Source organism: Pelophylax lessonae (genome assembly GCF_965119305.1).
Source record: "Pelophylax lessonae genome assembly, chromosome: 5".
Classification (NCBI taxonomy): Eukaryota; Metazoa; Chordata; class Amphibia; order Anura; family Ranidae; genus Pelophylax; species Pelophylax lessonae.
The window spans coordinates 169333903-169361480 of NC_138772.1; the positions used below are offsets into that span (position 1 = coordinate 169333903).

Sequence of the window (27578 nt, forward strand, 5' to 3'; positions counted from 1 at the left end):
ATGCAGATCAAACAATTTACAGATCAGTGTAGACAACATTCGGTCACATCATAATAATATGATCTTTTTATGTCTTTGTTTTCTCAGCCTAAATGAGATGTAAAAACGGAATGACAATCATGGTTTGTTTTTTTACTTTTATTTAAACATTTTATCACCTGCTGCAACTTTGCAAGCTATTTTTCAGGGTGGGTCTCCTGAGGGTGACAACAGTGCCTGCACACTCAATGTAGTCAGTATGGGTGCTTATAGTCCCCAATGGGAGAGTCCAGGATGAGGGAACAACACAGCGGTTAGGGACACAAGTCTTTCCCTGGAAGCATCTGTCTGCAGGTCCATCTATCCACAGGTAACCGCCAGGGTTGCCAACCATCATGAAATTCAAGGATAGTTAGTAAAATCCATGATTTTTATATCTGTCTGTGAATGGCTATTATGGACATGCAGTTCATACGGACATTCACAGAGAGATGTAAGAAAAATCACGGCTATTACAGACTGTCTGAGAATTTGACAGTTGGCAACCCTGGTAACTGCTGGATGTGCAGATACACGTGAACAGTGATGGTTATTCTCATCCTGTCATTGCTTTTTAAAGGCTGAGCTGTACGCATACATCTGATCCCAGCTACAAGAATTTGCAGCATGCCTGAAAAATCACCCATGTAAATGATGCCTTAGGCTATGTTCACATATATACCACTTTCTCAAATGAAATCTATCCAAAACTGAGCTCATAATATTTCCTCTCTCCCCTGCCTCTGCCCCTGATTTCTGTGTCAAGATCGATGGTGCAACTATCTCAACCTGTCCCTGCATGCCAGGGTCCAAGGTGTAATCCTGGACTCTGAACTCTCCTTTTGGCCCCACATCCAATCACTGTCCAAATCTTGCCACCTCAGCCTACGCAACATCACCAAAATACACCCCTTCCTAACCGAAGACACCACTAAGCTCCTTGTTCACTTCCTGGTCATTTCTCAACTCCCACTACTACAACTCCCTCTTGGATTACGATTAAATAGGCAATCCCTCTTCAGCACATCACGAATGCTGCCGCCAGGCTTATTCACCTTACCAACCCCTCTCTGCCAATCCCTCCACTGGCTTCTGCTCACCCAACAAATTCAATTCAAAATACCAACAACTTACAAAGCCATCTTCAACTCAGCTCCCCGCTACATCACTAACCTAGTCTCAAAATACCAACCTACTCGTTCTCTTCGTTCCTCTCAAGACCTCCTGCTCTCTGAGGAAGGGAGCGTGCCTCCCAAAACGCATCAGAGGTCTTACTATAGGAACATGTCCTTTCCACATCGAGGTGGACTAATTTTATGCGATTTTAGCTCTTCATGTTTGTGAGTATGTTTTTGCCATTTTAATAAAAATTTTAAAGGTGTCCAAGGGTAATGCACTAGATGCTTGTGCCTCCTTTCTTTTGTATTTTTAGTCTCTAGCTCCCTCGTCACCTCCTCCCAATGCTCGCCTCTAGGACTTTTCTTGAGCCTCTCCCACACTATAGAACTCCCTACCCCAATCTGTCTGACTATATCCTTCTCTGTGCACATTTAGGCGATCCCTAAAAACACTCCTCTTAAGAGAAGCCTATCTTGCCCACATCCAACAACTGAACTTTTATTTTCTCTATCAGCTCATCCCCCACAGCTATTGCCTTTTGTATCACTTGACCCTCCCTCCTAGATTGTAAGCTCTAATGAGCAGGGTCCTCTGATTCCTCCTGTATTATACTGTATACTAACAGTACTGTCCGCCCTCATGTTGTAAAGCGCTGCACAAACTGGCGGCGCAATATAAATCCTGTATAATAATAAAATATACAGGGGTGGGAGTGCATGTAAATCACACAGTGCTGCACAGAAAATTTGAGGGGTGCCTTTAATTTGGCATCCCCATGCACTGAAAAATGTGGTGCAGTGTTCTGTAGACAGAAATTGCATGGTGCAAAAGCACCATGTGTTTTACATGCAGCCAATTTTTTTTAAAAGGTGCAGAGACCTTTTCCGTACAGAAAACGCAGGCACAGCAGCCCATTTATATGAATATGTTGCTGTGCCCACACCCCCACGTCACGCACAGCCGCATACATGTGAACTAGGGCTTAGGGCTTCTTCCTTGTTTTCCGGACACTTCCTTGTTTCCTTAGCACATGTGCTGTGGCTGGGGAATCATAATGTTGCCAATACCAGTGTGTAAATAGTAAAAATCCCTAGGTAGAGTACTGGTTTATGTGTGTGCTGACAACCCTTGGCATCCACACCCAGTGCTCTAGCCAGAGAATTATATTTTCCTGGTGCCAACATGGCAGCATACTACCATTTATATTCTGCCATGGATTGGCGCCAGGAAAGGAAAATTACGATGAGTATTTGATCCCATTTTCTGTTATTTACACATTGCTGGTACTAAACCCAGCAGCCTGAAGACTTCTGGGACACACAACGTCCATATCCCAGGAGTCTGTGGTGGGGTCTGTAGTCAATGTGGCTACTTTATTCCTGAATAGGTAAGAAATGTGGAACTGAGAGGAGGAAAACAAAAAATGGTATTTACCACTTCACGACTGCCCTATAGCAGATTTACTGCTCTACAGGGTGACCGTTCTGTGCAGAATCACGTGTGTGTGTGTGTGTATATATATATATATATATATATATATATATATATATATATATATATATACATATACATATACATGTGATTCTACACTTCCGCATAGGAGAATGCGCCACTTCTGCTGTGATTGGTCTCCTTGATGATCAGCATGTGCCAGTGGTCATCCATTGGCCAGCACCCGTTGATCGTCAAGGAGACACAGGATGGAGCTCTCCATATGTGAACAAGGCAGCGCTCTGCCCTGTCAGCAGGGATGTGGTGGATTTTGTTTCTCTGCTTACATCCCTTAGTAAAAACACCGCACAGTACACACACAAACACTGGCTAGGCACACAGTTAACCCTTTGATCATCCTAGATGTTTAACCCCTTCCCAGACAGTGTCATTAGTACAGTGACAGTGCATATTTTTAGCACTGATTGTATACACTAATACACTGTATTAGTATCACTGGTTCCCACAAAGTGTCAATAAGTGTCAGATTGTTCGCTGCAATATCACAGTCCTGCTATAAGTCCCCTGCTCGCCGCCATTACCAGTATAAAAAAGAAATAAAAATGTCAGTATACATACCATAGTTTGTAGATGCTATAACTTTTGCGCAAACCAATAAATATACGCTTATTGGGAATTTGTTTTACCAAAAAATATGTAGCAGAATAGATATTGGCCTACATGTATGAAGAAATTTGATTTTTTAGTTTTATATGTTTTATAGCAGAAAGTGAAAAATGTTGCTATTTTTTTTTTTGCAAAATTGTCGTTCTTTTTTTGTTTATAGCACAAAAAAAAAAGGGACAAATGTTATTTGGGTACAGGCTTGGATGACCGGGCAATTGTCAGTAAAGTAACGTAATGCAGCATTGTAAAAAATGACCTGGTCATGAAGGGGAGTTCATCTTCCAGAGAGCAGGTGGTTAATAGGTAGAAAAACGATTGGATGTATTTGACGCATAACTTATTTTGTATTGGATATATTTTATAGCAGAAAGCAAAAAATGTTGCTTTTTTTTTATTTTTGCAAAATTGACGTTCTTTTTTTGTTTATAGCACAAAAAATAAAAAATTCAGAAAGAAAAAAGCCTAATTTGCGTGAAGAAAAAAGGCATACATTTTATTTGGGTACAGCATTGCATGACTGGGCAATTGTCAGTAAAGTAGCGTAATGCTGCATCGCAAAAAATGACTTGGTCATGAAGGGGGGTACATCTTCCAAAGGGCAGGTGGCTAATAGGTAGAAAAACTATTGGATGTATTTGACACATAACTTATTTATGTTTTATAGCAGAAAGTAAAAAATGTTGCTTTCTTTTTATTTTGCAAAATTATCGTTCTTTTTTCCTTTATAGCACGAAAAAACAAAAAACGCAGAAAGAAAAAAAAAAAAGCTCAATCTGTGTGGAAACAAACTTTATTTGGGTACAGCATTGCATGACAAGGCACTTGTCAGTTAAAGTAACGCAATGACGTATCGCGAAAAATGGCCTGGTCATGAAGGGGGGTAAATCATCCAGAGGGCAAATGGTTGCTAAGTAAAAAAAATCTACTAGATGTATTAAACTTATAGGGAATTCTCTCATCTTGTACAGCAGAGCGGAGGTGTAGTTTGTTATCATCGGACACAATTTGTGTATTTTCCACAGAAAGGCTCTTTTTGTAGGTTTCTGCTTATACAGTGCCTTGCGAAAGTATTCGGCCCCCTTGAACTTTGCGACCTTTTGCCACATTTCAGACTTCAAACATAAAGATATAAAGCAAATTTTTTGTGAAGAATCAACAACAAGTGGGACACAATCATGAAGTGGAACGAAATTTATTGGATATTTCAAACTTTTTTAACAAATAAAAAACTGAAAAATTGGGCGTGCAAAATTATTCAGCCCCCTTAAGTTAATACTTGTAGCGCCACCTTTTGCTGTGATTACAGCTGTAAGTCGCTTGGGGTATGTCTCTATTAGTTTTGCACATTGAGAGACTGAAATTTCTGCCCATTCCTCCTTGCAAAACAGCTCGAGCTCAGTGAGGTCGGATGGAGAGCGTTTGTGAACAGCAGTTTTCAGTTCTTTCCACAGATTCTCGATTGGATTCAGGTCTGGACTTTGACTTGGCCATTCTAACACCTGGATATGTTTATTTGTGAACCATTCCATTGTAGATTTTGCTTTATGTTTTGGATCAGTGTCTTGTTGGAAGACAAATCTCCGTCCCAGTCTCAGGTCTTTTGCAGACTCCATCAGGTTTTCTTCCAGAATGGTCCTGTATTTGGCTCCATCCATCTTCCAATCAATTTTAACCATCTTCCCTGTCCCTGCTGAAGAAAAGCAGGCCCAAACCATGATGCTGCCACCACCATGTTTGACAGTGGGGATGGTGTGTTCAGGGTGATGAGCTGTGTTGCTTTTACGCCAAACATAACGTTTTGCATTGTTGCCAAAAAGTTTGATTTTGGTTTCATCTGACCAGAGCACCTTCTTCCACATGTTTGGTGTGTCTCACAGGTGGCTTGTGGCAAACTTTAAACAACACTTTTTATGGATATCTTTAAGAAATGGCTTTCTTCTTGCCACTCTTCCATAAAGGCCAGATTTGTGCAGTATACGACTGATTGTTGTCCTATGGACAGAGTCTCCCACCTCAGCTGTAGATCTCTGCAGTTCATCCAGAGTGATCATGGGCCTCTTGGCTGCATCTCTGATCAGTCTTCTCCTGGTATGAGCTGAAAGTTTAGAGGGATGGCCAGGTCTTCGTAGATTTGCAGTGGTCTGATACTCCTTCCATTTCAATATTATCGTTTGCACAGTGCTCCTTGGGATGTTTAAAGCTTGGGAAATCTTTTTGTATCCAAATCCGGCTTTAAACTTCTCCACAACAGTATCTCGGACCTGCCTGGTGTGTTCCTTGTTCTTCATGATGCTCTCTGCGCTTTAAACAGACCTCTGAGACTATCACAGTGCAGGTGCATTTATACGGAGACTTGATTACACACAGGTGGATTCTATTTATCATCATTAGTCATTTAGGTCAACATTGGATCATTCAGAGACCCTCAGGCCCAGTTCACACTGGGGCGATCCGACTTCCAGGGGCGACCTCCGAGGTCACGGTGCGAGCAGCGCGCCGCGACCTCGGAGCGGCCGGCACGGACTTCATAACATTGAAGTCTATGACGGTCGCTCCGGGTCGCCCCAAAGAAGCTCCGGACCAAGTCGGAGCGACTTGTGTCGCTCCTATTAGAATGGGTCCGCAGCTTCCCTATGGAAGGCGACCTACGGCGACCTGTGAGGCGACCAGGTCGCCTCACAGGTCGCCCAAGTGTGAACGGGGACTTACTCAACTTCTGGAGAGAGTTTGCTGAAAGTAAAGGGGCTGAATCATGCACGCCCAATTTTTCAGTTTTTTATTTGTTAACAAAGTTTGAAATATCCAATAAATTTCGTTCCACTTCATGATTGTGTCCCACTTGTTGATTCTTCACAAAAAATTACAGTTTTATATCTTTATCTTTGAAGCCTGAAATGTGGGAAAAGTTCGCAAAGTTCAAGGGGGCCGAATACTTTCGGAAGGCACTGTATATAATACAAATACAATTAGGGATGCACCGATCCATATTAGGATCGGATATCGGCCGCGATACTGACAAAATAGCTGGATCTGGGATCGGTAAAATTTAACAGATCCACAGGCCGATCTGGGGTTTCGTCGCATCAGAACCGTCATTAATCAGCCTCACGTGTGTGTCGGGTATGGAGCGCGCCAAAGAGTCACCTGTGTGGAGATATTAAATGCTTGCCAAGCCAACTAGTTCCACAGCTGTTTGCAATGTCTGCAAAGTAAATGTTTCGAGGGGAGGTGAAATAACTGGGGACAACTGAAAAATGCCTGCTGGCGCTGACTTGATGCCGGTCAACGCCGGTTAATTCTGGTTAACGCTGGCCTGCTGCCTGTTAACAATGAAATGACTTCTAATCACCTCCTTGTGACTCAAAGTCCTTTTGAAGCTCCCTTTGGCAGTCCTTGCTGAGGTAGCTACTTTATCATTGCTCCACTGCTGAACACTTGTACGCTTCAGGGCCCGCACCGGCACCCTCTCTCACACACTTATCTTCAGGGCTTAGACACTGGCACCCCCTTTTCTAAGCCTTCTCTACTGGTTAGCTGGCTCCCATATCCCTGTGACCTTCTGGAGTGGTCCCTTCTCCTTCTCCTGGATCCCTCTCTGCAGCTCAGCTCAACCTTCCATCCTCTAGGCCGACTGCCAAGGACCTTTTCTCACGCTAAAAGGAGGAGAGGCAGCCATCACCCTCCTCCTGGGACTCTGCTTCCTGCCAAAGACGCTCTGTCATGTGCTCCCCACAGACTTATATTCCCCTCCCGGGATGCATTGCTGCAGATTCTGCCCTCTGGGATAGATACAAGCCCTGGTGTGCTATTGGCCAGGTTTCCTCCACTGTCCAATAAGAGCCCTCATTGGACATAGTGGGGAGACTCCCCAGACTCAACAGGCACACCTGGAAACACATGACAGCCTAACTGAACAATCAGGCCCCCCTGATAAGCAGACAGGGCCTCCCTATGGTTTTCCTAGCACCTACCTAGGAGGGTGCTACATCATGTTACAGCCTTATTCCAAAATAGATTCAATTTATTATTTTTCCTCAAAATTCAACAAACAATTCCCCATAATGACATTGTGAAAGAAGTTTGTTTGAAATCTTTGCAAATTTAATAACAATATAAAATGAAAAAATCACATGTACATAAGTATTCACAGACTTTGCCATAACTCTCAAAATTGAGAATTGAGCTCAGGTGCATCCTGTTTCCACTAATCATCCTTGAGATGTTTCTACAACTTGATTGGAGTCCATCTGTGGTAAATTCAGTTGATTGGACATGATTTGGAAAGGTACACACCTGTCATATATAAGGTCCTGTCTATATAAGGTAACAGTGCATGTCAGAGCATAAACCAAGCCATGAAGTCTAGGGAATTGTCTGTAGACCTCCGAGGCAGGATTGTATGGAGGCACAGATCTGGGGAAGCATACAGAAAAATGTCTGCAGCATTGAAGGTCCCAATGAGCACAGTGGCCTCCATCATCTGTAAATGGAAGAAGTTTTGAACCACCAGGACTCTTCCTAGAGTGGGCCGCCCGGCCATACTGAGCAATCCGGGGGAGAAGGGCCTTAGTCAGGAAGGTATCCAAGAATCCGATGATCACTCTGACAGAGCTCCAGCTTTCTCTGTGGAGAAAGGAGAACATTCCAGAAGAACAACCATCTCTGCTGCACTCCACCAGTCAGGTCAATATGGTAGAGTGGCCAGATGAAAGCACATGACAGCCCTTCTGGAGTTTGCCAAAAGGCACCTGAAGGTCTCTCAGACCACATAGTTGCCAACATTTGAAAAAAAGTTCCAGGGACACTTTGCAGCGCAGCTATCAATTACTTACCACACCCACTTCCCTGAAGCTCCGCCCACTCTGCATAATTACTCTCCGCCTACTTATCATATTATAGGGTCTACTTCATAAAGAGAGAATTACAGGAATTTGAAAAGCGAATTAAAAACTTGAGGCCAAAGTAGCAGGGTTGGAATAATTCTCCCATTCAGCTGCACTACTTCTGCCTAAAGTTTAAGATTCTCATCACAATTCCCTGCAATTCTAAAGTGTCAGCTTGTCGGAAGGTGCTCTGCCTCCCCCTGCTGGCGGATTTCGGAAAGTGCACCATGCTGTCACCCTGCCTCCGGTGATACGTTAAATTTGCGACAGGCGGGAAGAGTGAGCGGGCACCGCGAGAGAGACAACCTGCTGCCAGAACTACAACACCTAGCTGGGGTGAGAGCGACACTGTGTGGAACAAAATTTAAAAAAAAACAGGGACCATGTAAATTAAACGGGACAGGCTCCTATTTGCCGGGATTGTCCCGGGAAAAACGGGACAGTTGGCAGGTATGAGACCATGAGAAACAAAATTCTCTGGTCTGATGAACGATTGAACTCTTTGGCCTGAATGGCAAGCGTCATGTCTGGAGGAAACCAGGTACTGCTCTTCACCTGACCAATACCCCTTTTACAGTAAAGCATGGTGGTGGCAGCACCATGCTGTGGGGATGTTTTTCAGGGGCAGGAACTGGGAGACTAGTCAGGATTGAGGGAAAGATGAATGTAGAAATGTACAGAGACATCCTCGATGAAGACCTGCTCCAGAGTGCTCTGGACCTTACACTAGGGTGAAGGTTAATCTTCCAACAGGACAACAACCCTAAGCACACGGCCAGAATAACAAAGGAGTGGCTGCGGGACAACTCTGTGAATGTCCTTGAGTGGCCCAGCCAGAGCCTAGACTTGAACCCGACTGAACATCTGTGAAGAGATCTGAAAATGGCTGTGCACCGACACTCCCCATTCAACCTGATGGTGCTTGAGAGGTCCTGCAAAGAAGAATGTGAGAAATTGTCCAAAAATAGGTGTGCCAAGCTTGTAGCATCATACTCAAAAAGACTTGAGGCTGTAATTGGTGCCAAATGTGCTTCAACAAAATACTGAGCAAAGGCTGTAAATACTTATGTACAGTAAACCCCCGCTCCATCGCGGTACAGTTTTTGCGGTCCCGGTTTTGTGTTTTCCATAGACCTTGCTATGTCTCTTAGTATCTTTTATGTGTTTAAATGAGTTTCTATTGTTTTAAAAGTGTGTTTAAAGACCTTAAAATGCTTTTACACGTACAGTGACAGTAAAATAAACATGCCTACAATGCATTTTAATAGGGTTTTTCTATTTCGCGGATTTTCACTTTTCGCGGCTGGGTCCGGAACGTAACCCCCGCAATGGAGGGGGGTTTACTGTACATGGGATTTTGTTTGTTTTTTATTTTTAATAAACTTGAAAAGATTTCGAACTTCTTTCACGTTGTCATTATGGGGTATTTATAGGATTTTGAGGAAAATGATGAATTTAATCCATTCTGGAATAAGGCTGTAACATAAATTGTGGAAAAAAGTGAAGCACTGTGCGTACTTTCCGTATGCACTGTGTGTGATATATATATATATATATATATACACACACACGTAAAAAAAATGATGAGAAGAGTATCTTCTATAATTTTTTATATGTATATATATATATATATGTATATGTATATATTGCTTAACAGTTAAAGAGGTTGTAAACCCTCTTGTATAACTTTTACCTATAGGTAAGCCTATATTAAGGCTTACCTATAGGTGCTATAAATATTTCCCAAACTAGCACCGTTTAGGAGATATTTACAGCGCAAACTGCCGATGACGTCATCGGCGCAGGCGCTCTGAGGGAACGGCCACCCGTGCCGTTCCTTCAGAGCTCAGTGCCGTGAACGGCGGCTCCCGCGCGCATGCGCGGGAGTGATGTAATCGCGCCTCCGGCCAATCAGATGGCCGGAGGACGCGAACCCGGAAGCGGGACGGCAGGACATGTCGCCGTCCTGTCGCTGAGGTGGCGGCACGGCGGGGGCTTCGTTTTAAGGTAAGTACTGCATAATGAGCTAGTATGCGATGCATACTAGCTCATTATGCCTTTCTCTTTACAGGGCTTTTTTTTTCTCGGATTTTTTTTTTTGAGTTTACTTCCTCTTTAAGAGATATATATATATATATATATATATATATATATATATTATATATATATATATATATATATATATATATATATAAAATAAAAGATTGAATATACTCTTCTCATTATAATTCTTTTATAATAGTAATTTGTATTTTTTTTTTTTTAATAATATGCTCATATACATGCCATGTAAACTCATAAATAAAAAAATGCAATGTGGTTAAGCCTTAATCACATTTCATTTGTTATTTATGAGTTTACATGGCATGTATATGAGCATATTATTATTGTTAGGGGCTATTTTTCACACGTTACTGCTTATGAAAGGAACTGGCAAACACGACCTTTCGTCCACGTGCCTCCATTCTCCTTCTCTACATGTAGCTTTCCTCAGACCAGTCACAGTGAACCTCTCCGTCCTCACACCCTTCCTTTGTACTTTAGAGAGCTGAAGGACCTGCGGTGACATCACCGTCATGTGACCAGCCTCCTGTGTGGGAGGGGCCATGTATGCTGTCCATGCTGCAGGCTCCGAGCCGGTGAATATGTTCTATGGAGACAAGTAAGATGATTTCCTCCTCAGTACAGTGCGGGGAGAGCTGTTCAGCATGTCTTCTATGCATGTCATGTACAACTGTATCGTCTAATAGGTTTTCAGCCTGTGGGACGCCAGGTGTTGTAGAACTACAAGTCCCATGATGCCTTGCCACATTTTGGCTCATGCTCCAGAACACTAATGTTACAGCTGAGTAAAGGGAACCTGTCATTTTGTAGATGTTAGTGAATTGTGTACAGAAATAAAGTGCATGCAGTGTTGACTATGTTCACATCTGGGGGGTTACATGAAAGTGTGTTTTTTCGCATGTTTTATTTTTTATTGCATGTTTTCATACTATGGGCGTACAGCAGTCCATTCATTTAAATGAGCTGCCCTATGCGTGTCAAATAAGCGCATGTACCATTGTGGATGTTGAGCTGTACACGGTTTTGGTGCATTTTTCACACACCACAAAAATGCTCATCTGCTGGCCACGTTGGGGGGTGCTATTAACCACTTCAGCCCCGGAAGATTTACCCCCCCCCCCCTTTCATGACCAGGCCATTTACTGCGGTATTTTAACTGACGATTGCATGTTCCTGCGCCACTGTACCCAATAAATGTTATGCCCTTTTTTTCGCACAGAATTTTCTTTTTGGGGTTTTTGATCACCTGTGTTTTTTTATTTTTTTGCACTATAAACAAAAAAAGACCGACAATTTAAAAAAAAAAAAATTTTTTACTTTCTGCTACAAAACCTATCCAATAAAAAAAATGTAAAAAATATAATTTCTTTATCAATTTAGGCAAGTGTGTATTCTGCTAGATGTTTTTGGTAAAAAAAAAAAAAAATCCCAATAAGAGTATTTTGATTGGTTTGCACAAAAGTTATAGCGTTTACAAACTGTGGGAAATATGTATGGAATTTTTATTTATTTTTTACTAGTAATGCGATCAGCGATGTTGCGGTGGACATTCAGGCACTAACTGACACTTTTTGGTGACCAGTGACACTAATAAACTGTACTCGGGACACTGGCTGGGAAGGGGTTAATAGGGACGATCAAAGGGTTAAGGGTGTGCCTAGGTAGTGTTTGTGTGTTAACTGTGTGCCTAACCTATAGGGTTTTGTTTACAGTGTTGGGTGCTTTTACTAGGGGAAGACATGGATCTGCTTTGCAGAGACATGGGATCCATGCCTTACCACCTGTTAGAACAGCGATCTGCCTTCTTATTCATAGGCAGACTGCCGTTCTGCCTCTCTGGCTGACGATCGGTGCTGGTGGACATCTAGTCCGCGGTACCCACTGATCGGCTCATGCTGTATATAATCATAGCAGGAGCGAGCCGCTGGTGGCGCACATTCGTGCCCCCTACCCAGAAGTGCAGCATCATGTGTGTGTGTGGATATATATATATATATATATATATATATATATATATATATATATATACATACATAAGGGATCCTGAACACAGCGGCTGCCCTGTAGCAGTAAAACTGCTATAGGGCAGTCAGCAAGTGGATAACAATGAATGGCACGGCAAGCATGACATTCATTTTTTGCACATTTGCAGAACTTTTAGACAGGCCATGCATTATGCAATTTTCTTTCCTTCAACCATGGATTGAAGGAAAGAAATTTGCTTGATTCCCCCATCAACAGTCAGTGTTGATGAGGGGATCCCTCCGTTTTGTGATTGTATTTTGACAGGGGGAGGTTTCTCAGCCATCAGAATACAATGATCACTGCTGGCGGCTGTATGCGGAAGCAGTTATTGTACAAAAAAAAAAAAAAAAAAAAAAAAAAATGACAGGCTGGTTGTACTGAAGTTCATTGATAGATCTCATAGATAGATCAACATTCTGTCGGTTCCTGCTGTACTGGCCGAATTTTAGTCTGTCTATGTCCGGCTTTAGATGTGAAATGGAACCTGAGAATACAACACCTGGTGCTTGTCATTGTGGGAATTGTAGCACGGAATATAAGCCCATGTTCACACCTGGGCCATTTATTGTGCATTTCCAGAAGTGGATACTCCAATTTTATTCCATTTCATCTGAGCCATGTGCTGTCTCTTGTTGCACCAAAGAAGTACACAAGCCATGATTGGGCAGGATCACCTGTATTTTGGCCTCCTCCCTGTAACATGATTTCCATTAGCCTAAAAGAAAACTCCTACACCTAAAAATGCATAAAAAACAACCAAAGAAGCAAACACTGAAGTGTGAACCTAACCTAAGTAAGAAAAAAAGATTTCCTCTGCACCCTCCGACTCCTAGGACCCATTTACATGTTTTGTAGTGTGTTTCCTTACATCTGGGAGAGAGCCAACGAGAAAGTATAACCCAGTCGCTTGGATTTTAAAGCGGTTGTAAACCTCAGAAAAAAAAAACACCTGAAAGACAAACACATAATGAGCTAGTATGTATTGCATACTAGCTCATTATGAAATACTTACCTTAGAATGAAGCCCCACAGTGCCACCCGCTCACCTCTCTCACGGATGACATGTTCGGTCGCCCTTCTTCCAGGGTTGTGGCATCCGGCCATCTGATTGGCTGGGGCCACAATGACGTCACTCGGAAGCCAACGTTCACGGCACAGGGCTCTGAAGGAATGGCACAAGCGGTACATGTTTAGGAGATATTTACAGTACCTATAGGTAAGCCTTATCATAGGCTTACCTATAGGTACAAGTTGCAGAGGAGGGTTTACTTCCACTTTAAACACCCCAGGGGTTGACAAATTTGCTTTGAATCTAGGAGCCAGCTAAACAAGTTAGGAGCCAGTATGTGCATGAAGGGCGATATGTAACACGTGTATTGCAAGCGACATTTTCATTCATAGGCGCCCTAACTTGTGCGTTTGCTTTTTTATGTGTGGGGGGGGCCTAAAAAAATTGGGGGCGGGATTTTACATGCTTGGGTGTAATTTACATTTTTTAGCAAATAAAAAAAAAAAACATTTCTCTTACGTCCTCCGACAGTCGCCGCCTCTTCATATTCGTCACATATGGGGTATTAGACTTTGCTCCGAAGGAGTAGCTAGGCAACAGAATATGTTAACATTAAAGCTTTTAACATATCCCACCCTCAAGGGGTGGTCCCCTCAGTCAATACCCTCCTACTTCCTGCAACCATATCTCAGTTTTAATGTCTAGCTTGTCAGGAGTGGCTGGCTCTCTCTGTGCTGGGGCTTTCTGCCCCAGACTCTTTCTTCTTTTTTGGATTTTGTTTGAGTTTTCTCTCTACCTTTACTTAGCTGTTATTTTTGTCAGCGTTAGTTAGTTCTTCTGATGAAGAGGATCATGCGGACTGGGTCTCGGGCTGATCCCCCTGGTCGCAGGTCGTGGGTCAGTGGCTTCCCAGTCTGCCATCGAGCGTTCAGCCAGGTAACACTCCTGGTACAGTGAACGACCCATCCCTGTTCGGTGCAGGGATGATTGGTGAGGTGGCTACCTCACTGGACGCTGTGCGGTTTCTTAACCCCCGTTTTGTGCGTCTTGAATGCGACTCTCCCTGCCTCATGTGCAGCGGCTTGTTCGCCTGTGCGGGTCCCCCACGCCATGTGAGGTAAGTGTATTTATGTGGGGACCTGTCTGTCTGGGGGGGTGTCAGTCTGGGACTGTGTAACCTGCCTCTATTCACACTGCTTGTCTCCCTATCTCTCGGCTGCATGCTGTGGGCTGCAAGGGGGGGGAGCTGTGTGACACTGTGTGTGTCAGCCTGGTCAGTGTGTGAACGCTGTGTGCTGTGGGGCATGTTTTTTTGGCATGTTTGGGCATATACAGCGATCGCTGAGGCGATCTGACATGTATTCTGATACTGGGATGTCATGTGTGCTTTACTGCACTGTGGAGCGGCGGTTTCGGCGCCAAACGGCGCCATTTTGCCTACACTCGCTCCGGCCGCATGTTTTACATGCATGGCGGCCATTTTCTTGTAGCCTCCATAGGCTTTCATAGAGCGCCCTGGCAGCATCACTTCCTCTTTCCAGGAACACCGATCGAGGCAGCAGCAGCGGCGAGGGTCTCCTCAGGTTTTATCCTTCTGTTCTTGCTATCCATTGCCTGTGTTCAGTTTGCATATTCCCTGTGGGGGTCTCATTGTGCTTGAGTGTGGTGCGGTGGGCTGCGCTTGCCGCGCTTGCTTTAAAGGGGCAGTTAACCCTTTATTGTCTGGCATTACAGGGGCAATGGATTCTCAGGAGGGCAAATTTCCTACCGCCTTGGTGGAAAGCCAGGGGACCGCTGTTTCCCCCCCAGGGGGGGATTTAGCCACTATTGTGGCTGGCCTTGCTGCTCAGGTACAGATGCTGGTGGCTGCTCAATCTACTAAAAGGCCCAGAGTTGCTCTTTCCTCTGATTCTGAGGGTGAAGGTGATGGGGCTGTTATGGCGGGGGCCTCCTTATCGGGGTCCCGCTCCTCTCTAGATCTAGTGGGGTCCGAGGTGGAGGCTGAAGTTGAGGGGGTTGATAATTCTCCCCCTGGCTCGCCTGAAGAGCTTGCAATCATGGATGAGTTGATTGCTTCCATAAAGCAAACGCTGCGTTTGCAGGATGAAGTGTGTCCCCCCGCCGCCTTGGCGGCTTATGGGACGCAGAGAAAACGCAGGACGCCGCAGGTTTTCCCCTGCAATGATGATTTTCAGCGCGCTGTTAAGGAACAATGGCGCAATCTGCGCAAACCTTTTGCTGTACCAAGTAGATTCAAGCTGCGTTATCCTTTCTCGCCTTCCACTGATGAAAGGTGGTGTGTGCCTCCCCCAGTGGATCACGCAATTGCGGTTTTAAACAAATCCACTGCGACTCCTGCAGAGGATTCCCCTGTGTTCCGTGATGCCACGGATAGGAGATTGGAGTCTCTTGCCCGTCATACTTATTCTGTTACGGGTTCTATGCTTAAGGCTCTGTTTGCTTCTCTCATGGCGGCTCAGGCGATCGCAAGTTGGACGCAGATGCTTAGGCGCGTCCTAGTGGCCGATTCGGCCTCACCGGCGACCCTGGATATGGTGGATCAAATCCACCAGGGTGTCATGTATCTGTGTGATGCGGACCTGGACCTGGTTCCGTTGGCTGCACGTGTGCACAGCGTGGCGGTGTTGTCTCGCCGCCTGGTTTGGTTAAAATGTTGGTCGGTGGACCAGTCCTCACGTAAGACCTTGGCCAATCTACCTTATGATGGGTCTCGCCTTTTTGGGGAGTCCTTGGATGTGTTGATTAAGGGGATCACCGGGGGTAAGAACACTCTCTTACCCCATTTCCCCAAGGCTAAGGGGGCTTCTGGGAAGAAGCATGCTAATTTTCGGCCCCCTCAGGGGTCCTTTCGTGCCTTTCGGCCGCACTACAAGGGCAAGCCGTTCAAAGGTCAAGGCTCTCAGTAGAAGCCCTGGTCTGGGATACAGAAGTCCGGCCAATCCGGATCTGCAGCCCATAACAGTTCGGCCTGAAGGGGCGCCCTCACCCAGTTTTGGGGTGGGGGGACGCTTGCTCGGTTTTCTTCAGCCCTGGTTGACCCGTGTGCGGGACAGATGGGTTCAGGAAATCGTTCGATCTGGTTACAAGATCGAGTTTCTCTCTCGGCCGGAGAGCAGATTTTTTCCCTCAAATCTTCAACTGTCTCCAGAGCGTTTGCGGGACCTGCACCTGGCGGTGCGGGACCTGAGGGCTCAGGGAGTGGTGGTTCCGGTGCCTCATCGGGACAGATTTCGGGGGTTTTATTCCAATCTGTTCACCGTGCCCAGGAAGGAGGGCAAGGTTCGTCCAATTCTGGACTTGAAGGCTCTGAACCGCTCTGTGCGGGTTCGCAAGTTCCGCATGGAATCCCTGCGGTCGGTGGTGGCTGCCCTGGTTCCGGGGGAATTCATGGCCTCCATCGATTTGAAGGATGCGTATCTTCACATCCCCATTTTCGAGGGTCACCAGAGGTTCCTTCGATTTGCCATTGCGGAGGATCACTACCAGTTCGTGGCGTTGCCTTTTGGTCTCGCCTCGGCTCCGCGGGTCTTCACCAAGGTGCTTGCACCGGTTCTGGCGTTGTTGAGGGCCCAGGGCATTTCTGTCCTGGGGTATCTGGACGACATTCTGGTTCGGTCTGCGACCAGCCAGGGTCTGGAGAAGGACCTGTCTGTCACGATGCAAACTCTGCAGGAGTTTGGTTGGACGGTAAATTTTCCAAAGTCGACACTGAGTCCGTCGGTTCGTCTTCCCTACCTGGGAATGATTCTGGACTCGGTGCAGGCGAAGGTCTTCCTGCCGGAAGACAAACTCAGAACTCTCCAGGAGGAAGTCAGGTCCCTCAGGGACGTTCCGCACTCGTCTCTGCGGACGTGCATGAGATGTCTGGGATTGATGGTCTCGGCCTTCGAGGCGATTCCCTTCGCCCAGTTTCACACGCGGGGTCTCCAAGCGGAGATCCTGTCCAGGTGGGACGGGCGACCTCAATCTCTGGATCTTCAAATCTCGTTGAGTCATCGCACCAGAAGAAACCTTCTGTGGTGGCTCCAGTCCCCATTGGTGTCCGGGGGCAAGTCGTTTCGTCCTGTCTCGTGGACGGTGATCACCACGGATGCCAGCCTGTCGGGCTGGGGTGGTGTTCTGGGCGTTCTGTCCGCCCAGGGAACTTGGTCGGAGGGGGAGTCTTCCCTTCCGATCAACATCCTGGAATTGCGTGCGATAAGTCTCTGTCTTCATCGCTGGACGGACCGGCTGCAGGGCTGCCCGGTTCGGGTGCAGACGGACAATGCCACGGCGGTGGCCTACATCAACCACCAAGGGGGCACCAGGAGTGCCCGAGCGGCTCGAGAAGTGGCCGACATTCTGTCTTGGGCCGAGACTCATGTCCCGGCGATAACGGCGGTTCACATTCCAGGGGTGGAGAACTGGCATGCGGACTATCTGAGTCGCCAGACCCTGGATCAGGTGGAATGGTCTCTCCACCCGGCTGTCTTCCAGATGTTGTGCGCGAAGTGGGGTCTTCCAGATGTGGACCTGTTCGCGTCTCGTCTCAACAACAAGGTGAGAAGGTTCGTGGCAAGGACGCGCGACCCTAGGGCAGACGCGTCGGACGCGTTAGTGGCCCCGTGGCATCGGTACAGGCTGATGTACGCGTTTCCACCGATTCAGTTGCTGTCCAGGTTCCTTCGCAGGTTACACTCGGAACGCAGCACGGTGATTCTTGTGGCACCGGACTGGCCTCGCCGGTCCTGGTACGCAGACCTCGTGAATCTGGCGGTCGACGCCCCGTGGCGTCTGCCTCTTCGAGACGATCTACTGTCTCAAGGACCGATATACCATCCTGCTTTACAGTCGCTGGCTTTGACGGCCTGGCTGTTGAGACCGAGGTCCTGAAGGAGAAGAGTCTCTCTCCGGAGGTCGTTCATACTTTGATCAACGCGAGGAAATCTTCCTCGGGGAAGGTTTATTACCGTACTTGGAAGGCCTATTTTGCCTGGTGTGAGTCCAGGGGGTTTTCACCCCGCACGTACTCGGTTTCCCGTGTGCTGTCTTTCCTTCAAACGGGTGTTGATCAGCGTTTGGCGCTGGCTACGATAAAGGGTCAGGTGTCTGCGCTGGCCGTTCTGTTTCAACGTCCCGTGGCTTCCAACTCCTTGGTTGGCACTTTTGTTCAGGGTGTGCGGCATCTGATTCCTCCTAGGAGGGATCCTTTGCCCCCTTGGGACTTGAATCTCGTTCTGTCTGTGTTGCAACGTGCTCCTTTTGAACAGATCAGGGAGATCTCGTTGTCTATGTTGTCCAAAAAGGTCGCCTTTTTGGTGGCGATCACTTCGGCTCGCAGAGTGTCGGAGCTGGCAGCTTTGTCCTGCAAGTCTCCTTACCTGGTTATTCATTTGGATAAGGTGGTCTTGCGACCTAATCCTTCTTTTCTTCCGAAACGGGTTTCGGAATTCCATCTTAATGAGGATATTGTCTTACCTTCGCTGTGCGCGAAGCCTAAACATCCAAAGGAGGTGAGATTGCATTCTCTGGATGTTGTTCGGGCGATAAGGGTTTACCTTAAATCGACTGAGTCCTTTCGTAAGACGGACTCCTTGTTTGTTCTTCCTGAGGGTCCTCGGAAGGGCATGGCGGCTTCGGCCTCTACCATCGCCAAATGGATCAGGCAGACCATTGAACAGGCCTATGCCTTGCAGGGGAAGGTTCCTCCTGTACCTGTGAAGGCGCACTCTACTAGATCTTTGAGTACGTCTTGGGCCTGTCGTCATGGGGCTTCTGTAGCCCAGGTGTGTAAGGCGGCGACTTGGTCGACCGTGCACACTTTCACAAAATTCTACAAAGTAGATGTTCAGGCATCGGCGGATGCTTCCTTTGGCCGCAAGGTTCTTAATGCGGCTGTTCCCTAGGGTCCCTTGTTGGGGACTCCTGGCTGTTGGGATAAGTTTTGTATCCCCTGGTTTTTTGTCTTTTCCTGGGTTGTTGCTCCTGTTGAGCACTTGTTTTTTTCCTGTTGCCCAGCTGGTTTCCTTCCTTTGGTAAGGTTCCTTTCTTTGATGCGGAGACTGCGTTGCCTTTTCGGCGCGGATGCGTTTCCCACCCCTCATGTTTGCACTGCTTTGGGACGTCCCCATATGTGACGAATATGAAGAGGCGGCGACTGTCGGAGGACGTAAGAGAAAACTGAATTTTTGTAAAATCTTACCTGTAAAATTCCTTTCTCTGAGTCCTCCGACAGTCGCCGCCCCCGCCCCTCTTTTGGGGTTTGGTTGTATACTCTACTGCTATTCCACTAAAACTGAGATATGGTTGCAGGAAGTAGGAGGGTATTGACTGAGGGGACCACCCCTTGAGGGTGGGATATGTTAAAAGCTTTAATGTTAACATATTCTGTTGCCTAGCTACTCCTTCGGAGCAAAGTCTAATACCCCATATGTGACGAATATGAAGAGGCGGCGACTGTCGGAGGACTCAGAGAAAGGAATTTTACAGGTAAGATTTTACAAAAATTCAGTTTTTTCATCACATAGGGCAGGGGTGTCCAAACTTTGGCCCTCCAGCTGTTCAGGAACTACAATTCCCATCATGCCTAGTTATGTGTGTGAATGTCAGAGATTTACAATGCCTTATGGGAATTGTAGTTCCTGAACAGTTGGAAGGCCATAGTTTGGACACCCCTGATATAGGGGACAAAAAGTCCCATATATGATGTCTTCTCTTTAATGAGACATGCAGGGTCTAAAAAACCCTGCATGTCTCCCTTGTGCTCTACTGAATGTATTGCAGTGCAGATCGCAATGCATTACATTCTTACCTGGCCAGGGAAACTGTCAACGGGGACCCAGAAGTGACGTCATACACTTTGCTTCTGGGTCAGGAACAAGATGGGTAGGGGGGTGGGCACACATCCACTGTCCTCTCTCTCACCTCTACCCTGCCGAGTCCACTATGCTGGTCCCGGGCCTGCAGATATCCAAGCGGAGCCCGGGATACATAGTGGAGGGGCGGCAATTTACCTGAATGTGTGAAAGCAATTGGGTGGCAGCGGAGCCGCCCAAATACTTCCACCTGACAAGTGAGCCCTACTGCTTGCCTGCAGGAGGGCTAAATGAAGAAAAAACGTCCTGCCCGGCACCCAGAACTGCATGTCTTGGGCATCGGCAATACAAATTGTGCATCCCTGCAACAGTAAATGGGCTGACAAAAGCCAGGATGCAATTTCTTGTCACCATGGTGACCTGGTGCTTGGGATTTGTCAAGCCCTGAAACACAAACACCCTACACCCAAAGAAGTACATGAATTATTTTTATAAGAGTACTCAGGTATTTTTGGTCCCATAGATGTCAATAGGAGCAGCTGTAAAATCACAACACATACATTTTGGGCCTGAAAAACTCCTCTCCTTCTCTAGATCTGCTTGCCTTCCCTTACCAAGCCCAAGACACCTAAAGCTTGATGCATGCGCAAAACACTTTGACAAAGCTTGTAAAACTCTTTACAAATTGCCTACCCCCCCCCCCCCCCCCCCCCCAAGACAGGTGGTCTGTTTTCATATAAATTGCCCCATAGAGAAGAGCTGGACTCTGTCCGTGTCTGCTCTGCATAGCGGAGCGGACACGGACCTTTCATGCCTGCTCAGCGAGATCAGTAAAGAGATCCCAGACAGAGTGGAGAGGGATTAGAACGCTTGTCAGTTTTTATTGCTGTCTCTGCCCCCATTAGGGAGATTCACCCTCCTCTACTTTTCCTGTTTACCATTATCATTGAACGTGAAAGCAAAAGAAAATCCCAAATTTTGGGTTGCCCCTGAAAAGAAATAGAGGGGAAATCTTCCAATGGGGACACTAGTTCTGGTGACCTGGGGGTCCCCAAGGAATTTTCCTAATTTTCAAGGATTTCCTCTCACTTCCTGTTTGGCTATGGGATAGGAAGTGAAGCAAAATCTCTGCCATTGGCAAAAAAAAAAAAATCTTGAGGGTTATAACCCTCCCTTGCTCTATGCAAAATTAAAAAAAAAAAAAAGGTTTTACCTTTAGTTCTACTTTTAAGTGTTAGTGCCAGGCTACAACTAAATTTAGAGTTTGGTTATGCTTTGGGATTTAAGTAACAAAAAGGGACTAAAGCAACAACTGTCTTTTTTGTCCTGTTGGGGAGATATTCACTCTTTTCGTATCTCAGAGACATATCAGGAAGTGAGAAATAATCCCCTCACATGGGCATACCCATCTGTGCTTCTATGTATAGGGCCATGCATGGGATGCACAGGTATTCCATGCATCCACATGTAGGCAGTTCCCTTCATGTCTATTGGGACACAGCCACTGGTCAACATCTGAGTGGGTGCTTCTCCGCAGATGCAGACAATATATGTTCAGGATCCCACACCCACACAGCTATACAACTGGGGCCAGCAGCTGTGTACATGCAGCTGATGCGTCCCAATAAAGATGAATAGGACTGCCTGCACACAAATGCATGAAACACCTGTGCATTCCGTGTGGTGTCCTGATGATCAGTTATGCCAATCAGTGCTTGCAATCAGTGTCTATCAGTGATGCCAATCAGTGCCAGCTTTCATTGCTGCCTATTAGTGCCGCATATCAGTGCTGCCTCATCTGTGCCCATCAGTGCAGTCTCATCAGCGCACAACAGTGAATGAGAAAAATGACCTGTCTGCAAAATTTTATAGCAGAAACTAAGAAAAACTATTTTGTTTCTTTTCAATATGTTCTGTCTTTTTTCGTTTGTTTAGCAAAAAATAAAAAAAACAGTGGTTATTAAATACCACCAAAAACAAAGCTCTGTTTGTATGGAAAAAATGATAAAGAGTCATATGTGTACAGTGCTGCATGATTGTGCAATTGTCATTCATAGTGCGACAGCACTGAAAGCTGAAAAATTGGCTTGGGCAGGAAGGGGGTAAAAGTGCCCAGTAGGCATGTGGTTACTTTTGGGATATGTAATGGGATGAGACATGTTAATACACTTTGTGCACACTGGTTCCTTTAGTTCCTCTTTACAGAAACATACTGAGTAGTGATGGGCTCGGGCATGTTCGGATCAAGCCCGCCAGGAAGCCCTCACTGCACACCGCCAATCATAGGCAGGGAGGTATTTCCAGACCAGCAGCTGCATACAGTATCCCACAAAAGTGAGTACACCCCTCACATTATTTTATTATATCTTTTCATTTGACAACACTGAAGAAATTACAATGTAAAGTAGTGATTCTACAGCTTGTATACCAGTGTAAATTTGCTGTCCCCTCAAAATTCCTCACAACACAGCTATTAATGTCTAAACCGCTGGCAACAAACTTGAGTACACCCCTAAGTGGAGATGTCCAAATTGGGCCCAAAGTGTCAATATTTTGTGTGGTGACCATTATTTTCCAGCGTTGCTTTAACCCACTTGGGCATGGAGTTCACCAGAGCTTCACAGGTTGCCACTGGAGTCCTCTTCTACTCCTCCATGACGACATCACAGAGTTGGTGGATGGTAGAGACCTTGCGCTCCTCCACCTTCCATTTGAGGATGCCCCACAGATGCGCAATAGGGTTTAGGTCTGGAGAAATGCTTGGCCAGTCCATCACCTTTACCCTCAGCTTCTTTAGCAAAGCAGTAGTCACCTTGGAGGTATGTGTGGGGGTCAGTATTATGTTGGAATACCACCCTGCGGCCCAGTTTCCGAAGTGAGGGGATCATGCTCTGCTTAAGTATATCACGGTACATGTTGTCATTCATGGTTCCCTCAGTAGCTCCCTAGTGCTGGCAGCACTCATGCAGCCCCAGACCATGACACTCCCACCACCATGCTTGACTGTAGGTAAGACACACTTGTCTTTGTACTCCTTATCTGGTTGCTGCCACACACACTTGACACCATCTGAACAAAATACGTTTATCTTGGTCTCATCAGACCACAGGACATGATTCCAGTAATCCATGTCCTTAGTCTGCTTGTCTTCTGCAAACTGTTAGCGAGATTTCTTGTGCATCATCTTTAGAAGAGGCTTCCTTCTGGGATGACAGCCATGCAGACCAATTTGATGCAGTGTGCGGCGTATGGTCTGAGCATTGACAGGCTGACCCCCCCCACCCCTTTAAACTCTGCAGCAATGCTGGCAGCACTCCTGCGTCTATTTCCCAAAGACAACCTCTGGATATGATGCGGAGCACGTGCACTCAACTTCTTTGGTCAACCATGGCGAGGCCTGTTCTGAGTGGAACCTGTCCTGTTGGTCTTGGCCACTGTGCTGCAGCTCAGTTTCAGGGTCTTGGCAATCTTCTTAAAGCCTAGGCCATCTTTATGTAGAGCAACAATTCTTTTTGTCAGATCTTCAGAGAGTTCTTTGCCATGAGGTGCTGTGTTGAACGTCTAGTGACCAATATTAGAGAGTGAGAGCTATAACACCAAATTTAACACACCTGCTCCCCATTCATACCTGAGATCTTGTAACACTAACAAATCACATGACATCGGGGAGGGAAAATGTCGACTTGGGCCCAATTTGGACATTTTCACTTAGGGGTGTACTCACTTTTTTTTGCCAGAGGTTTAGACATTAATGGCTGTGTGTTGAGTTATTTTGAGGAGACAGCAAATGTACACTGTTATACAAGCTGTACACTCACTACTTTACATTGTAGCAAAGTGTAATTTCTTCAGTGTTGTCACATGAAAAGATATAATAAAATATTTACAAAAACGTGAGGGGTGTACTCACTTTTGTGATATACTGTATACAGTCACACTGCCTATGATTGGCAGTGTGCAGTGCCGACTTCCTGACGGGCTTGATCCAAAAACGCCCAAGCCCATTGCTACTATTAATTACCTACACACACACACACACACACACACACACACACACACATCTAAAAAGTATTGAAAAAGTCTATACACTTTGATTAAGCTCATATACAGTACGTTATGGCATGTATGCATTGTTTGAAAACACTGACGTGGTATTATATGGAATCCTTGATAATCTGAATTCTCTTTTTTTCCCTTCTTCCCTAGGTCTATTTACAATGTTAAGCTGCCTAAATAATGACAGTCTCTGTTGCTAGGCTGTTTTTTGGATATCTCAATGTGGTATTTCTACAGAATGAACATATCTGCAGTGTTTAATGCTTTGCTTGTATCCATCCTGGCAGCAGTGTTGTGGAAACATGTCAAACTTTGGGAGCAGTTTTCTATTATTGAGGAGGAGTTGGACCTCACCCGTCAGTCCCAGGAGCTGTCACAAGTACGCATTGACTATCATGCAGCTTTATATGCACTTGTGGAAGATGGCACTAAAATGGTTTGTACTGGGAGGATGCATACAGACCGCGTGTGTCGCTTCGAGTCACTTTGTTTCTCCACCGAAGCTGAAGAGTTTGTCTTTTTTCATAGCAACTCATCAATTATGCTACCAAACCTAGGAGCTAGGCGCTTCCAACCTGCTCTTTTAGACTTGTCTTCTGTAGATGATCACAATACCCAATATTTCAACTTTGTAGAGCTTCCAGCTGCTGCACTAAAATTTATGCCCAAGCCTGTCTTTGTGCCAGACGTTGCGCTCATAATGAATAGGTTTAATCCAGACAACCTAATGCATGTCTTTCATGATGACTTGCTACCAATATTCTACACCATGCAGCAGTTTCCAGACCTAGACCTGGACTCTCGACTCTTTTTTATGGAAGGATGGGGGGAAGGCTCACACTTTGACCTCTACAAGTTTATGAGCAATAAACAGCCTTTATTGAAAGAGCAGTTGAAGACTTTAGGAAGGCTCCTCTGCTTTACTAAAGCTTATGTGGGGTTAACGAAAATCACAACATGGTATCAGTATGGCTTTGTCCAACCGCAGGGTCCAAAGGCAAACTTATTGGTCTCTGGCAATGAAATACGACACTTTGCAAAATTCTTATTGGGAAAGCTAAACATAAGTTCTGATCAGAGTACGACAGAAGATTACATAGTACTGTTCACTCGATCAATTAATCGACTTATTGTAAATGAGGCTGAATTACTCCTTGCTTTAGCTCAGGAATTTCAAATGAGAACAATAACAGTTTCTCTAGAAGACAATTCATTTGCTGAAATTGTGCGTCTGATCAGTAATGCATCCATGCTTGTGAGTATGCATGGAGCACAATTAGTTATGTCCCTCTTTCTGCCAAGAGGTGCAGCTGTAGTAGAGCTTTTCCCCTATGCCATCAACCCAGATCATTACACACCATACAAAACTCTAGCAACCCTTCCTGGCATGGAACTCCAGTATGTTGCTTGGCAGAACACAGAGGAGAAGAATACGGTCACTTATCCTGAAAGGTCTTGGGAACAAGGTGGAATTGCACACCTGAATGTTGTTGAGCAGGAACGAATAACGAAGAGTAAAGAAGTTCCACGTCACCTCTGTTGCCGTAATCCAGAGTGGCTTTTCCGTATCTACCAGGACACAAAAGTAGATGTTTCATCACTTATCAAAGTCATCAGAGGTGTTATTAAAACAAAGCCTGGTTCTCGAAAGCAGAAGTTTGCAAATGGATTGTATCCTGGCAAAGTAAGGGAATGCAAGTGTCAGGCTTCTTCATCAGGTGCCAGTGTAACCAAGCTGTCCGTGTCTTGGCAGATTCCATGGAATCTCAAGTACTTGAAAGTCAGAGATGTAAAATATGAAGTATGGATCCAAGAGCAAGGTGAAAACACATACATGCCTTATATATTATCCTATCAGAACCACACATTCTCTGAAAACATTAAACCGTCTACAACATATTTAGTGTGGATCCGCTGCATTTTTAATAAAACTCTCCTTGGACCTTTTGCAGAAGTTTTAGTGTGTAAAACATAACAAAACGGAACATATGTTTAACACAGTGTGTATACACTTTGTAAAATAAGGTTTTATCATCTGTGAATTTATCACTCTCTCTTTCATGGTTTAAAGCAGTGCTGGACTTCTGTAACCAATAGTAAAAACCTTGACTTACATATGCTGTATGTTTAAAAGTTCCCTATCCCATGGCTTTTGTTTAATAAAAGCCATTACTTTTGTGCAAAATGCAGTAACTAAGCAAGCAATCAGACAATATTTTATTCCCCTTCGTATTTTAAACCCCTGAAAGCAGAAATGGCATTGATTTTGACAACAGAACAGTATTACATTTTGCAACTATATATAATTATGAATTGAACAACAGTGGTTATCATTTAAAGTGACTTTGTCATGATTAGGTGTCTTAAAAGGGAAGTATGGGGTTCTTAAAAAAAAAAAAAAAATATATATATATATATATATATATATATATATATATACACACCTAGGTGGATGCAGCACACTTTGACCTCTACAAGTCAAAGTGCTTCTATAATTGAGAACTGAGCGATCAAAGACCACTAATCGCTCAGTTCTCAGTCTTTAGTGAGCAGAGAGTCAGCTGCGAGGCTGAGCTAGCTGCCAGTCCAGGCATCTGAGTGGATCCCAACTTTAAAGTCAGGATCTTTCCAGAGCCTGGACCAGCTGAGTGATGTCAGCCAACAGCGGACTTTATCCTGCTGTTGACTGAAAGCAGGTCACAGGAGTGCAGAAAGAACTCCCCTCCTTTGATCCATAAGAGAGGTAGGTCCAAAATGTTTTGGCCATACTTCACCTTTTAAACAAGTGTACCTGAAAAATAAGATACTTGTCTTCTGCACTGCTGAAATTCTGCCCCTTTCAGTGGGAACCTTCTTATGGCTGCAGGGAAACTAACATCTCCAGTAATGTCGATCTCCTGGGTCCACCACAGCTTTCACTGGTTCCTCGTGTTGACTTTTACTCACTACAGCATATAGTAGTGACATAGAGGTCAGCAGGAGGAATCAGCGAGAGCTGTGGGGAACCCAGGAGATCGACATTACCAGAGTGTTGTTTCCCTGCTAATTTCAGAGGAAGATTTATTTCGAACTGAGCAGCTTACTGGCAGCCCCGGCAGGGGGAAACCTTATTATTCCCTCCTTATTTTGAAAGTACATTTGTTTAGGATGCTTTTATTATGACATGGTTGTTAAAAAAAAAAAATCTTGTACAATGCATCAGTCAGTCCCTGAAAAATTAAAATTGACAAAAAGGGCAACAAGTGCATTGCTTAAAGTTTTGTGTAAACAGCTCAGATATCTGATTTTAATTAATTTCCGTCCTATTTAGAATAATAAATGTTGCATTTGAACACTATGAAAAAAACAAAAAGGCTAAGTGCTTGATGTAAATTGTGTATATACATCATTGAATAATTTATTAAGATGTTTTGATATAGATTGTGTACAGAGTGTATGTTAGTGTGGCTAATGCAAAGTTCTGGTTGTAAG

The 27578-nt window shown here is 45.2% G+C and overlaps 1 protein-coding gene across 1 annotated transcript; it reads left to right on the top strand.

The window, feature by feature from the left end:
• The first annotated feature begins 10717 nt into the window (after positions 1–10717).
• Positions 10718–26170, top strand: POMGNT2 (protein O-linked mannose N-acetylglucosaminyltransferase 2 (beta 1,4-)). The gene is made up of 2 exons (XM_082259487.1): positions 10718–10800; positions 24258–26170. Exon 2 carries the CDS (start codon positions 24328–24330, stop codon positions 26080–26082), a length of 1755 nt encoding a protein of 584 aa, XP_082115613.1. The 5' UTR covers positions 10718–10800; positions 24258–24327; the 3' UTR covers positions 26083–26170.
• Positions 26171–27578: the final 1408 nt, after the last annotated feature.